The sequence below is a fragment of the Saccostrea echinata genome, unplaced genomic scaffold, assembly GCF_033153115.1.
Source record: "Saccostrea echinata isolate AGI-Se365-2 ecotype Australia unplaced genomic scaffold, CSIRO_AGI_Sech_v1 ptg000012l, whole genome shotgun sequence".
NCBI classification, from domain to species: domain Eukaryota; kingdom Metazoa; phylum Mollusca; class Bivalvia; order Ostreida; family Ostreidae; genus Saccostrea; species Saccostrea echinata.
In genome coordinates this window covers 22,170,734-22,188,662 of record NW_026889761.1, presented here as the reverse complement: position 1 = coordinate 22,188,662, position 17,929 = coordinate 22,170,734, and the positions used below count along the sequence as shown (strand labels likewise).

General features: G+C 35.6%; 2 protein-coding genes across 2 annotated transcripts; both read right to left on the bottom strand.

The window, feature by feature from the left end:
- Window positions 1-13,402: 13,402 nt before the first annotated feature.
- LOC133185137 (uncharacterized) lies at window positions 13,403-14,969 on the bottom strand. The gene is made up of 2 exons (XM_061320196.1): window positions 14,176-14,969; window positions 13,403-14,024 (listed from the first exon to the last, which is right to left on the bottom strand). Exons 1-2 carry the CDS (start codon window positions 14,967-14,969, stop codon window positions 13,403-13,405), a joined length of 1,416 nt encoding a protein of 471 aa, XP_061176180.1.
- A 109-nt stretch (window positions 14,970-15,078) lies between these two features.
- Window positions 15,079-15,747, bottom strand: LOC133185136 (craniofacial development protein 2-like). Its single transcript, XM_061320195.1, has one exon. The coding sequence runs from the start codon at window positions 15,745-15,747 to the stop codon at window positions 15,079-15,081; it is 669 nt and encodes a 222-aa protein (XP_061176179.1).
- Between the last annotated feature and the right edge of the window lie 2,182 nt (window positions 15,748-17,929).

Genomic DNA, 17,929 nt, shown 5'->3' with positions numbered 1-17,929 from the left:
TTTCAACCGTAGAAAGACAGTAAAAGAATGTAAAATTCCCCTGCAGTGAACTTGAACTTGTCCAAATAATCGTGCGTCAAGCCAGGACACATTCTGCAGCTGGTTAAGAGCAAACACCATCTGTATGTCATCGACAAAAAAAAAAATTCACAGTCACGTATTCTTTCAGACTATTCATCCAAAACATCATATTCTAAGTGACATCGAATTTAAGTCAAGGCCATTACACACTTTGGATGATATATTTATCATCTTTTCAGTGAAATGCAAATGCATTCAATTTTTTCTATTACAAAATTAAAGACCTTTTTGTTTGTTTGTTTGTGTGTATGTTGTTTAACGTCCCTCTCGAGAATTTTTCAATCATGTGGAGACGCCACCATATTTGCCGATGGAGATCTGCAAATTTTGACCTATACTCGGCACTCATGGCCATTGAACAGTGAAGGATCTTTTTCGTGCCAGCACCAACTGCCAGACGGGACTTCAGTTTATACAGTCTCATCTGAAGGATCGGTCTCTGCGTCCCATAGTGGGATTCGAACCTGCGACATAAGGATCAACTCCTTAATCCACGACTCTAGAGGAGACACTCTTACCACTGCGCCACGTGGGCGACTAGACCTTTTTGAATTTTACATTTATTGTATCAGTGACCTTGAATTTGCCTAAATGACCTATTTTAAGGTCAAAAACAACCTTTGAACTAATTATGAGCTTCCAGTGATACTCAATGACCAAGATATTCCTGAAAAAGAATATTGCACTTTTCTGTCAGTGACCTTGAACTTACCAGAAAGACCTTGGATCAAGGTCAAAACACATCTTTGGATCATAAGCAATCTCTGTATCAAGTAATATCTTCCAGTGATTTTATATTACAAAGTTATAGCATGGAAAAAAAATTAATATTTATCTGCCAGTGACCTTGAACTTGCGGGAAAAACCTCTATTCAAGGTCAGGACAAACCCATCTCAAGCAATCTGAGAAAAAGTTTCCTGTGTTCCTCCCACCCCTTATAAATTTATAATCCAGGCACGAGTTTTGCCACTTCTTCTGCCAATCTAGTACTATGTTATCTCAAACCGGTGGATCATAAGCAATCTTTGTTCCTAGTATGAGCTTCCAAAATTATAGCACATACAGTAATCTTACACTTTTCTGTCAGTGACCTTGAACTTACAGGAATGACCTTGAATGAAGGTTGTGGCAAACCCTTTTTGTCATAAGCAATTCCTGTATCCAGTGAGCTTCCGGTGACTCTCTATTACAGATAAATGAGTCGGACAAAACTTTGCTATTTTTTTTTAAGTGACCTTGAACTTGCCGGAATGATGTTGGATCAAAACCATGACACACCCTCGGATCATTAGTAATCTTTGTACCAAGTATAACCTTCCAGTTTCTTCATAACAAAGTTATATCCTGGGCAAACTATCACGTACAGACGGACAGCTAGGCAGACGGACAGTGTGATTCCAAGACTCAAAACACCCCCACCCCAAACCAACACACTTCGTTTGGGGGGATATATAAATTCCTATGTTAAATTATGAACACTCTTTCCGGCCCAAACCTTCTCCCTTGAATCAAGATTTGAAAAATAAAATGAATGTATGCTATGTTGGAAATTTTCTCATTCTAGTCCAGGGGTTCTTGAGAATACTATTTTCAAATGACCCCATGCGCGGATCTAGAGGGGGTTTGGGGCAGTTAAATGTATATACTAAAGCAAGTAAAAGTAACCACCACCCCCCCTAGAAAACGCAGACCCTTCCTCGATAACGCGGATCTGGAATGGTATGAAAAGTCTTAGGTATGAAGCTTTAAAAGTCAACGAACTTAAAAGGTAAACGTGATTTTAGGCTAATTAAAAACATTCTTCACACCGAAGAAAGAACTAATGATCATTTGTTGAACGAAAAAAAACATATATGTTTCAATAATTTTATCTTTTTCATCGCTTTAACGGCTTAGAAATTCCGAAACCAGTGTCACCGGGACAGAAATATGTAGACAAGATATCATCTCGCTGTGTGATACGGTCACGCCATGACCTCTGACCCCCTAATAAGTTTGTACAGAATTGAACATATTTTCTCTTCAATAGGTTCACCTAAGAAAAATATTTGCAAATGTAAATAATAAAAATTGAAATTATTTTGTCATTTTTTTACGATCGACGGGCCTGCATTTCAAAGAGAGAGAGAGAATTTCTAGCTAGGTCTTTGAATAACAGTGACATCGGTTCAGAAAACCAGGTCCCTAGGAATGTACATGTATATAAAATAGGCAGTGCCTTTCTCTCGGAATTCATCACCTGCTTCTGTAAAGCTCCATCCTCGCTTGTACTTACATAACCGGCTGCGAAGGAAAACATTCTATTTATTTCGGGGATGGGGGTATACGTATAGCAATGAGAGGCAATTTATTCACCTATACGCTATACGTTCGTTAAATATGAAGATTGCTTCTGAGTATTTGTATACGATCGCACGACTTTCGTGTTAATTTATAAAAGTTAGATTATATAAGCAAATAACTAAACTAACTTTTGTTCTAGATGAATTAAATAATTACTTAGCCGTTTGTAAGTTTTTTTTATTTTTACATTTGTAAGAACCACTTTATTTTAAAAAACAAATAATCGTCCTATTATGGGCGCCCATGATATATTAGACAGGATGTTTAAAATATAATTCAGATATCGACATCCAAGAGAACAACACATTCTTTTTTTCAGTGGCGGATAAAGGAATCTAGAAAAGGGGGCCGACCAGTTTTGGGTCGGGGTAGGGGCCCAAAGCCACATAAAAATTGATTTATTAAATCTTGTGTATATTTTGGATACAAAAAGGGGGCTTGCAGGCCCCCTGAACCTCCTCTAAATCTGCCAGTGGTTTTTTTTTTCATTAGTCAGCCCGCGGGTTGACTAGTTACGGTGGGATAAAACTGCAAGTACGCTTGCATAATTTGGAATTCTGGGGAAAAGATGTACACGACTTGTTCTAAAGAAACTCGTGCTATTTGCTCCAACCAACAGAGCTGACCAAAGGGCGTGATTCTTCACAAACACCTCTAAACAAAGACGCGACCTCGATCTATTTATAGACTGCATTGTTCTTCGTCGTTCTCGACGAAAAATTAAAGAAGAGATTGTTCTAAGTGGGAAATATGATACTATGAAAATATTTCAGTGCTTCTTATAGAAGATGAGAAGTTTATATGCAGAGCACATTTAACACTTGATTTATACCCTCAATCGCCGTTGCAAGTTCAAGGATTTGTGTGTATTCCTCTGAATGCCTGATGCCAGACTCCCTCGATCAATACCTGGCATAAGACAGGTACGGGTCGGAATTCACACAATAATCCACTTGCACAAAGGTCCCAAGACAGTGAAAAAAAAAAGAATCTCTTTACTTTAATGATGAAAGTTATGAAAACGTCAGAATATCACTTAAGATGTGTAAATTCTTATAATTTACACGATGATAGACATGTACATGTAAGTGCCGCTTGTGCACGTGAACGCGCCCACAGGTGAGAAACTGATCACAGTAGAACTGCGATAGTTGAGAGAAACTGCGCGGATTTATAGACAGCCCCCCCCCCAATTAGAGAGAGTGAGCGAGATGGAATCCAGTATCATTTTAGGGTATACGTACTGTGTGTATAAAATATTTTGAATCTCCAGTTTATTACTTTATTTTGGAAGCAATTGTTTTCTTTCCTAATAACACTAAAATGGATGCTTAATTTTAGAAATTGAATTAAATATACATACAGTATGCACCCTCCCCCTTCCCCTATCATGCATTGTCTCGAACCTGCACGATTAAAAAACTTTTATCTAATAATAATTAACACAATCTAACCCAAGGTCTACCTTCCTTTTCAGCATCATAATCTATATTATTTATAGAATTTAACAGTAAAAATGAAAATGTAAACATTCTTACACGTTCAATGATTGGGATCATAGTGGCTTTGTTCATTTCTGAAACGAACTTTATCTGATGTCCGCGCCCACGAGAAATTAATTGGAGGTCATCATAATGATCACGATGTAGTTTAACTAAAATTTATTCTATGCTTTATTATTTATTATGTACAGAATTATGTTACAGATAAGAAAACGACTGGGCGAATTTTAACTTAGACGACAATGACTTTTAGTGAACACAACATGATGGATAAAACAAATCATATACCATCACAAACCAAGAAAGAAACTGTCTGTATTCCAGTGGCTGACTCTCAGCTTTTTTTTAAAAAAGCTAATCTTCTTATAAAGACTTGCAGAATAAGCGAAATACTCCAGATATTTAATAAAAATCTCGAACCCGATCTAAAACGCGTTGACAAAGTCAAACCAGACGGTTTTAGTTTTTAGGGCATTTTTACAGTGATATGAGAAAAGTCTGATAATTGCTGTTAATTTTAAGAAATAAAGTTCGTCATTTTTCAACCTCGTTCGGTATAATATAATTTACTGATAATTTTTTCCGTTAAGGAGGAACACATGGGCGAAGGATAAAAAAGAGGTATTCTGCATGTACATGTACACAACATTGTTATTGTGTACTCGGATTAAACCGAAAATCCTTCGTTACATTGTATTTGGGTATAATTTTCACATGTTCTCAGGCGAATATTCATTTATTTTTATCTGTCTAAAGATAATAATTTCAGTTGATAGAGAAATGTTTTTATTTCATCGTTTTCCCCCATCCTTTTGATTTACACGTTTGCGTTGTACACAAAAGCGTGTGTTCATATACCGCTGTTTCTACGCGCTATCGATATGATCAGGGAGAACATGATATTCTCCAGCAATTTATTTTTATGAAAACACTCAATGAAAACATATTAGGTGAAAATATATATACCGATAGTATCTTAATATCTTATTAGTATATACCTGTTTGATTGCAATGTAACCAAGCGTAACGATCGCTGGCCAGGACTTTTTTGAATATAATTTATAACCGTTATTAAAACAACTCGTCAGCTGAGCGGACCTATGATTTAAACAGTAAAATAGGGAAATTCCAGAGTTCGAAGTGTATTTATTTTGGGCGCTCTTCCACATAAACAAATAAGACCGCATTTACGCGTACTTACATGCATGTACCAGTAATTCGTATCATGGGAAAATTCAGTTCATTAGATGAAATAAAACAAATGCATAAGGTTAATCTTCCTAAACAACACAGTTTTAAAACAATCTCTAATATAACTGACGGTATAAAATAACAAAGAAATAACGGGATTGTGTAAACTTGTATTTAATTTGGAATGAGAACAAATCTTAACCTGTCAAATCATTTATAAAACATACTTCGTTTTCCAGACACTAATTGTCGTGCGTAATTTTCACATGCACTGACCAAGAGGTCACAAGTTTGAAATGTATGGCTTCTCATTGCGTGAGTTTTGTCAACACATGTCGGAGTAGACTATCTAAGACAATTGATTCCCAAGGAAAACTGCATAGGAAGGTTTTTTTGTACACTTTTTAACGGGTAAAATTCATTCGACGCTCGATAGAATTTTCAAATACAAGTGAAATATTTAGGTTACATGCGTCCGACCTAGTATTTTGTATGCAATAATATTGTAAGTTAGGAAGAAAATAATACAAACTCAAAAGTAGTTAATTTTATTTTCGATTTTCCTGACAATTAAAAATGTGACCTCTACGTACAATTATCGTAATAATTATATACATGCTGTTTAATGTTCATGAAAGAAATAGCAACTCGTTAAATAATAACATTAGAGAGATAAATAAACTGTTTCTTTAATACGCAAACAAAGTGGTCTTTTCGGTATTTGAAATGCATTGAATTTGAAGTCAGTTAAGACTAGTTGATTAAAACGAGCGAGTGATAAACAGTAAGACGAAATAATATGAAAGATTCTGAATTATTTTAAAGTAATTTTTCACAAAGCGCAATTATCTCGATATCGAGAAATACAATGTTTATAAAAATAAAATTAATATGCAAATTCTTGTAATTCAGCGAATAAAATATAAATTGAAATGTACTAGCGACTTAATCAAAGATATTATAAAATAATCTGAAAGATTCAACATATTCATCCACTCATCACTTAGTTTACAAAATGTATTTGGAAAGGCCATTCTATGGTTTGTTTTGTGTATGACCTTAGGTCGCTGGATCACACGCCGATTGATCCCCGGTGACCTCCTTTGCCACGCGCTATCGAGGGAGGGGTTACATAATTGTAAACACACAAGGTGAATGTAAAAGGCGTGTACTTAATGGCTGTGAATGTTCTATGTTTAAAGTTTCGTTTTATTTTCTAACTTTATTGTTTGTTTTTATATGATAAGAAGAAAAGGTTATCTTTTTTCCCTGTTAAGTAGACTGGTTTATCCAAATTTGAAAACAAACGAAATAAAAGGGAAAGTTGTCAGTAAATAATTTAGAAATAAAGCTCAGAACACTTCAAGAACCCGATTCTAAAGAATATTAGCATCTAATGTAGCTAGGTTTATTATTTATAGTAAGTTTATTTTAATTACACGCATGAAGAGCTCTTGTTTACTTGCTGAATGAAAACGCTTACCTGTATATGTGTTATGCTTCTAGCTCATTTAGAACACAAGACTCAAACAAAATAACGTTTTCTTGAGATCAGTAAGATGTTAACTAACAACTTTAATTACGGCAGCTTTTTCGAAATATTTCGATGTAAATGTATTGTTGCGTGAACAGACAAAAACAGCGATTAAAATTCAAAATGATTTTTATGCACCAGTGTTTGGAATTAAGATTATAAAAGATCGGTAAAGTAATCTTACTGATTCGATATAATTAAAAACATAACTTTCCATTAATTATTAGCTCTTTGTACAAAATTGACATTATACGCGATCACAAATACTACCTTTGTTTATGGCCACAGGTGGCTAGTACACTGGTGACCTCGATCAAAGGCGTGGGATTCGCGCGTTGGGTTACATAACTAAACATCGAGCTGAACATGGAGACCGTAATATGCATACAGCTAATGATCGTGAATTATTCAATGCATACAGTTTAAAATCACTTACAAAGTTTGTTGTAATAATAAACGTAGAAAGATAGATTTAATATTCTCCGCTTTTGAACACTATTAATCTAATTTAAAAAAGAAGAAAAGAAAGACTAGTTGTAATAAATAATTTAATAGTGAACCATAAACCACGTTTTAAACCTTATTAAAAAGAAAATTAACATTAAATACCGCAGGGTATATTATTGATAGCAAGTCTGTTTAAGTTATACACATGAAGAGGTCTGATTTCCTTGCCGAATGAAAAACGTTACCTGTTTACCTGGCCAGCTTTCTAATACGTATTACGCAATACCCATGGTATACTCGAACAAAACAACATTCTCATTAGATCAAAAAGGTGTAAAAGAACAATTTTGTTCCCAAGATCCAGATCGAAATATTTACCGTTTTTGAGTTATAAAGCAAAAACTTTTAAGGACCCAAGATCCCTAATCATAGGGGCCAGCCCCTTTTAAATAGTATAATATGAAAGCCCTTGCAATTATGCACAACTTTTGTTCTACATGTCTTAACAAAATATTTCTAGTTTTCAAGCTATAAAGGAAAATATGTCAAATTTTTTGCTGTTTTCCACGTTCTAACTTTTGACCCCTCTCTAGCGCCATTTTTAATGCAAAAATCAAAAAACAAAAACCGATGTGCACAACTTCAATGCTTCCTCTTTTCAATTTCAAAGGGTTTTGTGCTCCAATTATAACCATTTCTGAGCCTTTGTCTGGAAATCGGAGGCATGCAAAATTCAATCAAAGGGGAATAACTCGTGAACAGAAGGTAATTTCCGAATTGTATTATGGTATTCTGACAGTGTTTTGTAAAGTCTAAAAGCTCTGAAAATTTGAACAAAATCTGTTTAAAAATGAGGAAGATATGAAGCGTCAAAGTTGGCGTCTAGGAAAAAAAAAAAAAAAGAATAATCTTAATCATCACAATCAGTAGAAGGTCTTCCGTTGGAAACGGAAGACCTTAAAAATATTTTGGGGTTTTTTATGATTAATTATTGCAAATCATGAGAGCGTAACAACAGTGGAGATCGCTTGCCTTAGATCTTTTTTTACTATATAAAAAAATGACAAAACAATGTTTATTTTTTACGAAGAGCAGCTATAAAGGGAATAATATTAAAATTTATTCCGGGGCTGATGCGAGGTATGTATGGACCATCTCCTAAATTTTGTCTCTTTTTAAATGATTTTAAGACTATCAGTTGCATTATTGAGGACAATTTTTTTAAGATGCTGGATTCATTCATTAGAGTATAAATCACATGACCTGAGCTGCCGTCTCACCTTTTTTCTTCTCCGTGTCTTTTCACCCTAGGGCCAGGAACATATACATTAGATTCACGGGACAGTGTGTCAGAAGATGAGAAATGACCCCCCCTCCTCACAAAGGCTACACCACGGCCAAAAAGCTACTTTCTAGAAGCATTGATTTGGGTCATGTCAGGTTTCCACTAAAAAGAATTCGTGTACATGTGTTGGCATAAATTTTAAAAAAGAGTTTTCTAGTGTTTCGTCTTATGATTTATTTCTATGAACGGGGGCGTGACAACTAAAATGTATGTTATTTTTGAATAATTTGAATTTTTAATAGATGACACGACCCACATGATCTTAGCCCTCTTCGGTATACTAAAAGTCGTGAAGAGAAAGGCTAGATATAGATAAAGATCGTATAACAAAGCGATGTCTTCACCTGTATATACTCTCGCTCTCTCTCATTTTAACATTGCAAATACAACAAAACCCTATCTGTGCAAAAGCTGACAATTAGTTATGTATCTTATCAGTTTACCAGTTGATTACCATCTTTGGTTATTATTAAAACTCACAGATCAGAGTTACATAAGAGTTACAATTATATATAAAACTTTGACATGAATATGTGAGCAGAATATATGACATATATACCAACTGTGTTTAATATTTAATAACTAGTAAATATCCCATATATAGTATAGCTCTTTCATCAACTTCTTTTATCCCGTGGAAGGAAACATGCTTTTTCAAGGGCTAATCAAAGAAATACTTATTTCCGAGGTACAAGGGGATTAAGGCGCCTTTGTACATGTATGGTAGTCACTAATCCACCTTTGTGGCTTCAATAAGGCGGAAACAAAAAGTCATTTGACAAAGCGTACGTGGTACTTTAAAGCAAGGGTGGCTGTTCACGTTTGTAATATGGTAAATACATTAAGTCAGTAGTATGTATATTCACACCTACATGTACATATGTAACTATGTTGTGTTATACACTGGGATATTCAATTATTCATATCACAACTTTCTTTGATACGTCTAGATAATGAACACCTCTTAAAGATGAAGCTAAAAAGAAAAGACAAATGTAGTCAACATTGCAACAAATTGTTTATTATGGAAAGTCATAGGGGACCCCCAAGTCTTGTTCTATATATGAAATATATAGAACATGACTACCCCCTGGCTTTCCATAGCTTACTTCATAACGTGGTGATAAATATTATTCAATACACAGGTACTTGCGGACAGGACCCCCCCCCCCCCCGATATTCAACCCAGGGGCTTTTTTATAATGTATAGTGGGGTATTTTTGTGTGAAACGATTATTTTGGGGTTTTCACGATTTTTTCCTATGGTACACATGATGAATAAGTGTAATAAATATAATATATGAAAAAATGTCCAAGCCTAGGGGTGGAATATTGGGGAGGGAGTCCTGTCCACAAATACCTGTGATTCAATATTATACTTTCATGTAAATTAGTTGAATCCGATTCGTCGAGAAACATTTGTTAAAAAACACTATTACCCGCTGAATAATAAAGCCACGCCCTCTTGCGTAGCAACAGTCAACATTGCTTGGCGACGAGTGATATTCCAGAAAATAGTGACTGCGCAGAATTTATGCGCGAAAGGTTCACAATTGTTAACAATTGTTTTCTTGGGGTGAAAATTTTCAATGTTACACTCAACTACCTGCAATATTTATATAATAGTGATAATATTATGATATGATCAATAAACAGATACAGGACAAGCTTCTGCTTAGTGATTTTGTTTAAAAAATAAAACACACACACAACTGAACAAATGTCTGTTGTTTTTTTTTTAAATACAAATCTAGAACTTTAAACTTTAAAAAATAAGGAGGAAGATAAAGTGACCTTTTTTATTAAAAATAGTCAGGATTAATACATAACAAACAATTACAAGTGTTCAATAATTTGTTAGTTTTTTATTCACAGTGACAAACAAAAAAAAAAAAGAAAAAGAAAAAGAATTAAAATTTAAATAACATGTCATACACTGATGATTAAATTTTAGCCGTATCTGTATACATTTCTGTGTTAAAGGTGGCAGTTAGAAAGTCAGTGTGGTTAATTTACGTTTTTGTTAAAGTCAAAGAATTCTTTTTACTAGCAATATAAAGTGGGAATTAACAAATAATGTTTTGGGGTTAACAGGAAGACCATGCACTGGAACCTAAGTGAGTATTGTGGCCCATCGGCCTCTTGTTTTGTTATGGTAAAACGAGAAAGTTACTCCGAGTCGATTCAACTTAGTGAATTTAACTCTAAATGCTATCCCATACCCAATTTCGTATACTAAACAATTTATATGCACAGTACTGCCGTGGGATGTGTGTTTGTTTCTCTCAAAATTTGCATATCTATAATGATAAATATATTTTTTTGCAAATAGACTCTGAAGCCCTGCACCAAAGTTCATTCTTAGCTTTCATATTACACTAGGTATATGGCAATGTCTGTAAATTAAATTTTAAGTTAACTAGCACAATAATAATCGTAAATGTAAATAAAGTAGCTACTTTCGTTTTCGACAAGGACTGTGTGGTGAAACGGTTTGGCGGACCTAATTTACTGACAATTTTTAAATGAAACTGATCGATGACTTGCAGTGGTTTAATATTTGTTAAATCGTCAGTAGTGAATATTTTAATCAAAACTTGAATAAACTGGTTAATAAGCAAATTAAAATGAGCACATTCTCGCATATTCAGCCCCCAATCTATATTAAATTATCGGACCATGTATTTTGATGATTTAAAAAAAGTGTGACGGTACATATGTCGTTTTGTACATACGATTGTCATTCAGTAAGTAATACAATATACATTTTATCATAATAAATGTAGAAGTATGTAATATAACAGATGAAAAGTTCTATTGAAAGAACTAGTATTCACAGAAAACACAATGCATTTTCCTAACATAATGTTCTCGAAAAGGAATTCACTTTTAAAGTAAGCATGGTTTGTTTGTTTGTTTGCATATTGTTTAACGTCCCTCTCGAGAATTTTTCACTCATATGGAGACGCCACCACTTGCCGGTGGAGAGCTGCAAATTTTGTCCTATACTCGGCACTCAGGGACATTGAGCAGTGAGGGATCTTTTTCGTGCCAGCACCTACTGCGACACGGGACCTCGGTTTATTCGGTCTCATCCGAAGGACCGGTCTCCACGTCCCACAGTGGGATTCAAACCCGCGAGGTAAGGGTCAACTCCTTACTTCGCGACTCTAGAGCAGACGCTCTAACCACTGCGCCACGCGGACGACAAGTAAGCATCTCTGCATGCCAAGAAGATAAAAATGAGGGCGTATGTGAAAACTGTGCTTCATTACATAAATAGCTAAAGAACCAATATTAAAGATATGATTATTATATGTAGAAGGACTATATATATATAGTCTTTCATGCGGTATAGTTTTCAGATGTATTCGGAAATTCAAAAGTAAAAAGTACAAGTAAAAGGTACAAGTAAAAGATCGCAGTTAAACTGGTCAATCGAAATCTGTAGGGGCACCAAAAATATCAATGCTGTTAGCAACATGATATCTGAAAATGCCAGATTTACGTTGATAGATATTGCTAATACGCCAAACATTTCATTGTCACAACAATTTACAAAGTTCTGACTGATGAAATAAATCTAACAATAATTCTATTAGATGGGTGCCTTATTTCCTGACAAACATTTAAGAGAAAACACACGTTAAATGCGCAATAGTCTATTTAAAAATGAACATTTTTACAAAAAAGATTTGATAAACTTGAGTGATAGATGTCGTAACATGGGTGAAGGTTTTTTTACAGCCGAAAAGGAAGATCAAGCATAAAATGTGGAATCAAAGAGAAGGCTGTCGTCCTACTATTGCAAAGAGAAGCAAGGGCTCCGAATATGTTTTATAAATTTTCTTTAATTCATATGGTTCAGTAAAACGTACAATCATACAGCCAAAAAAGAACTATCAATGGTAACTTTTATGTTAAAGATTCACTCAGGAAATGTGAGCAGATTTCCTGCAAAGCAAGTCCAAAAACCGGTTACTAGAGTATTTTTTCTGTGCCTGACAACGCTGCTGTAAATAAACATACATATAGAGAAATAAATAAAATTTTGAAGAAAAGTAAGTTTAAAAAGCTTAGCCACCCCCTTTCTTTGCCAGATCTAAGCAAATTTGAGATCTTTTTTTCCCAAAACATATGAAAACAATCAATGGAAGACTTTACAATTTCGAATATATCATAGAAAATGCTATTTATCAGTGTCTTTGGGGCGTCCCTAAGATGAGTATGCTGAAGTTCTCTGGCCATGGGTACAAAGACTTTAAAAGACTTTTTTTAGGGGGGAGGTCACCTCACCTATCCTCTTCGTGCCCGCTGGCACATAAGGCCCCGATACACTTCTTCCACCTGTCTCTGTCTTTGGCTGTTGCCCTCGCTGACGCCCAACTTTTCCATCCCAGCTGTAATCTTTCTTCCGTGGTTCTTCTCCAGGTTGTTTTCGGCCGGCCTACTTTCCTTTTTCCTTCTTCATGCCATGTCAGTGCGGTGGTGCAAATCCTGTTATTCTTCATCCTCAGTACATGGCCAATCCACTTCCACTTCCTGAGAATTATTATCTCACTCGCTCTAGTTGTCTTCGTTTTATGATGGAGTTCTTCATTTGACATTTTTTCGGGCCATCTTACTCTCAGGATTTTTCTCAGACATCTATTCTGGAAGGTGTCAATCTTCTTTTTGTCTCTCTCCGTTATTTTCCATGTCTCACTTCCATACATTAGAACTGACAGGACCAAGCTGTTGAATAACGTTACTTTTGTTTGGATGGAAAATTTTGATGAGCTCCAGATTTTTTTTTAGCCTTCCAAATTGAGACTTAGCTTTTCCCAGTCTGTTGGTAATGTCCTCATCAGATCCTCCCTTTGATGTTATCACACCTCCAAGATAAGTAAATGTTTCTACATCCTCCAGGTCTTGTCCATCAATCTTGACTGGCTCTATTATGTCAGAGTTGAGTCTCATCACTTTGGTTTCTCAATGTTTATTCTGAGTCCAGCTTGACTACCAGTTTCGTTGAGTTTTTGTGTCTTTTGTTGGATGTCCCGAAATTTTGAGGATAGTAGAGCAAGATCATCTGCGAAGTCTAGATCTTCAAGTTTTGTTGTGAAATCCCACCTTATTCCTGTTGGTTCCGTTTCTGTAGTTCTTCTCATTACAAAATCTATAACCAACAAAAACAGGAATCCAGACATTGTGCAACCCTGCTTCACTCCTGTTGTTACCCGGAACCAGTCAGATTCTTCTCCATCTTCTAGGACTGCACATTGGAATGAATCGTATAGGAGTTTCACCATTCTGACTAGTTTGTCTGGGATGCCATAAAACTTCATGATAGACCAAAGGCTCTCTCTATGAATGGAATCAAATGCCTTTTCAAAATCAACGTAGTTTACAAACAATGTTGAAATCCATTCGGTACATTGTTCTATGATGTTACGGAGTGTAAATAGTTGTTCTGTTGTACTCCTTCCTCTTCTAAAGCCAGCTTGTTCCTCACGCAGCTGCTTTTCCACTCCATCTTGGATTCTTTGTATCACTATTCTGGAGAATACTTTGCTTGGCACAGATAAAAGTGTTATACCTCTATAATTATCACATATTGATCTATCATCTTTCTTTGGAATCTTCACTATCAGGCCTTTATTCCAAACCGATGGTATGGTTTCTTGTTTCCAAATTGTTGTGAAGAGTTTTTTCCAAATATCTTGCTGTTGTCTTTGTGTCTGCTTTTAACATCTCAGCTGTTATTCCATCTACTCCTCCAGCTTTTCCATTTTTTAGTTTCTTTATAGCCTTGATGATTTCCTCTTTCCGAATGGGGCTTGTATCCATCTCATCTACTACTTGTCCTTCACTTTCAACTTCTAATGGGTGTTCTGGTTGTGGGCGGTTTAATATTTCTTGAAAGTGCTCCTTCCACCTTTCCTTTCTTTCATCTTGGCTGCTCAGGGTCTTGCCCTCTTTGTCCTTTATTGCTGTTGTTGTGCTTTTCTTCTCATTACTTATTACTCTAGTTATCTCATACACTGTTTTCATGTGCCCATTGCTTGCTGCTCTTTCTGCTTCCGTAATCAAATCTTCTGTCCACTTTCTCCTGTAATTCCTCATGCTGCGTTTTACCTCTCTGTCTTTAACTGAATATTTGTTTCTTAAGTTTCTTTTTAACCTTTCTGATCTGCTGTTAACAAGTTGGAGTTTTAGCTGCTTCCTTTCTTCTACTACCTTCCAAGAGTCTCTGCTTATCCAAGGTTTTTGTCCCTTTTCTTTTACTCCAAGTATGCTGTCTGCTGTCTCATTGTAACCCTTTATCATATTTTCCCAGATGTCTTCAACACTTTCCAATTCTTCTAGCACTTGGAATCTATTTTTTAGCTCCAAAGTGAATGCTCTCCTTTTCTCTAGCTGTTGTAGTTTTGTGACACCATACTTCTTTCTACATGTATCTGAATTTTGCTTTTGTTTCTTCAGTTTTATTCTGATCTTACTCCTTATCAGTTCATGATCACTGCTTGCATCAGCTCCTCTCATCGCCCTTGTATCTGAGACGGATGCTCTGTGTTGTTTTGATATAAGCACATGATCAATTTGGTTTTCGGTCTTTCCATCAGGTGATATCCAGGAGATCTTGTGTCTTGGTTTATGAGGAAATATTGTTCCTGTAACTAACTCTAACTCCTCTAACTGTGACTAAGTTGTTGAGCTCGCATATATCTAATAGTCGTTCTCCATTTTCATTTCGCTCTCCTATTCCATGCTTCCCCATAGCACTTTCATGGCCTTTGTTGTTGCTGCCAACCTTTGCATTGAAATCTCCAATAATGAGCAGTATGTCATGTTTTGGAGTGTTATAAATAACTTCCTGCAGTTCTTCCGTGAATGTTTCCTTTGTCTCTTCAGGGCTTTCATTTGTTGGTGAATACATTACAATCAGGCTTATCTTTAGAGTTGATGTATAGAATCTTGCATACATCAATCTCTCATTTATGGGTTTCCATTCCATCAATGACTTCTTAGCTTTCTTTGTCAGCATTATTCCTACTCCTTCTTGATGTAATCCATCCTCTCGTCCTGAGTAAAGCACTAGTTTCCCACTTTGCAATGTAGTTTTTCCATTCATAGGCCATCTGACTTCGCTTAGCCCTATTATATCCAGTCGGTATCTATCCATCTCCTGTTCTATCTGGGCTGTTTTCCCTGTAACATACATAGATCTCACATTCCAGCTCCCTATGTATATGTTGTCTTTAGGTGTGCATAGGGACTTCGGCTTGTGGACTTCCAACTGGCTTTCATCCACCAGCGTCATGTTGTCCTCTGCATTAATATTTGTCACAGTTAGAGGGCTAACCTCCCGCTGTGTGCTCAGTGTATTTGGAAGTTTCTGTAATCATGAGGTTTTTACTCTGCCTGGTGATTAGCCATGCAGAAACCCCCTGGACTCGGAGGACCAGTGGTTTTCTGTTGGGGTTTTCCTTCCCTTAGCCTCATGTTCCAGTTATTTAAAGGCGCCGGAGACTCGCCTTTCACCACTGTCACTCAGCTACCAAGGTATTACCAGGGTCACCAAACGTGGAGGTGTGACATTCGCTGGCAGAACCTGTTTGAGACGGTTGGCATTACTCAAGGTTTTGTAAGGTGAGACCTAGTGGCATTGGTAACACCCTTCGAGACCGAACCAGCATTTGACCCCCCATTTGGGGGGAGGTGGGGAGGATAAAAAACTTAAGAATAAATAAATCAAGAAGCCCGTGGCTCAAAAAAATCACATGAGGTAAATTGATGATATATCGATGACCTGTTTTTCTCGATAAGTCTTTTAAATGTCTTTTATGAATTGACACTTTTTAATTAATCGATTAATTGTACACTATGTAGAAATGCTTTCATCCTGATTTGACTTATGTATCATTGTGTTAAAAAAATCTTTTTATTTTCGCTTATACTATCCAGAGAGAGAGAGAGAGAGAATTGTTTACAATGTCTAATCTACCGATTAATTCAGTTTCCTCCGCATGCCTTTTTAAGCCAGTGATTTAAACAGTGTACATATGTAAGTCATGAAATTTTCGGACATATAAGTGCCTGACAATTTAAATAAGAATTACTTGATGTTTTAGAGACTTCTGAAGTCATCCCGTTTGTTATTTGAGCACCAACGTCTATAATCGGAAAGATATCGAAATATGAAACATATGATAAAAAGGACCAAGACTAGAATGTATGCTATTGCAAGCAGTAGTAGGAGGGGTCGTTTTGGTATTTATCATCATTAAGGTTTATCACCTATTCAAATAGGAAATATCACTATTCAGTTGGTAATATCACATATTCGTATTCGTGATATATCACTTATTCAGCTTTTGAATAGGTGATACCCCCTATTTGAATAGGTGATAACACATATTCAAATTAAGTATGAAATAACAACTGCTCCCAAGACTATAGTACATACATTTACTCTATACAGGAAGTAAAAAGTTCAGTCTCATTTCACATACATAATTATTACAGAGAATATCAGTAAATATGACAAAAATGACTGCGAGTGAAATTTATATAACTTCGCAGGGATTGAAAACAAATGGTGTTTTAAATGTCTTGGATTATAAAACAGGGGGAAAAGGCAGCCCGAATTCGCTTAGGGTCTGTAGAAGTCTAGTTTTTCATATGCAAACCAGGTTGTTGTATGGTCTTTTTGTGCATATATACATTTTAACTTAAAACAGTGCCCCTCCTCTCTATGTATCAAAATAATATCTTACAGCGAAACTACAGTTTATTTCATCAATGCAATGCCAAAATAGTAGAGATTATGGCTCAAATTAAGTACAAAAAGTCCATAGACCCTTTTTTTATCGTTTTTTAAAGGTTTGTGCAAGAGAAATGAAATCAATTTCATCAATTTGAATCACTGCTAAAGAAATAAAATTGCTCTTTAAAAGTCTTTTGAAATGTCATCCTTTACTTTGCATTGAAGCTAGAGTGTCTTGAGGAAGGGGACATATTTTATTTAATAACTTTCATATAAATTAGTTGAATCTGATTCGTCGAGAAACATTTTGTTAAAAAACACTACTACCCGCCGAATAATGAAGCCACGCCCTCAAGCGTAGCAACAGTCACACACAAATTTATTGCTTAATTTTTTTTCATTATTTCTTTTATCCGATAAACAGTCCTAAAAACATTTCCAAAATGTATAATACTTCCAAATTCATATTATAAAAATTCCTGTCCATATTATCTTTCTTTGGTTTCTTTTTATCATGTATAGTTATGCTATTTTAAGAGAATAAGACAGTGTACGATTTACGACTTGGTCGTAATTAATTAGCGATAATTAATTCGTTCAATTATGTAAATCGCAATTCACCAGAGTACACCCGAGAGACCGGACGTATTTCATAGCGGTCCGGATTTTTAGGTCACCTGAGTCAATCAGGTGACATATTGCTATCTGTTTTCGTCCGTCGTCCTGCGTTGTGCGT

Coding starts and splice junctions, on each gene's coding strand:
- LOC133185137 (XM_061320196.1), bottom strand. CDS start 14,969: ATGAGAGGAGCTGATGCAAGCAGTGATCATGAACTGATAAGGAGTAAG. Junction 14,025..14,175: donor GATGGAATAACAGCTGAGAT/GTTAAAAGCAGA, acceptor TGATAATTATAG/AGGTATAACACTTTTATCTG.
- LOC133185136 (XM_061320195.1), bottom strand. CDS start 15,747: ATGACGCTGGTGGATGAAAGCCAGTTGGAAGTCCACAAGCCGAAGTCC.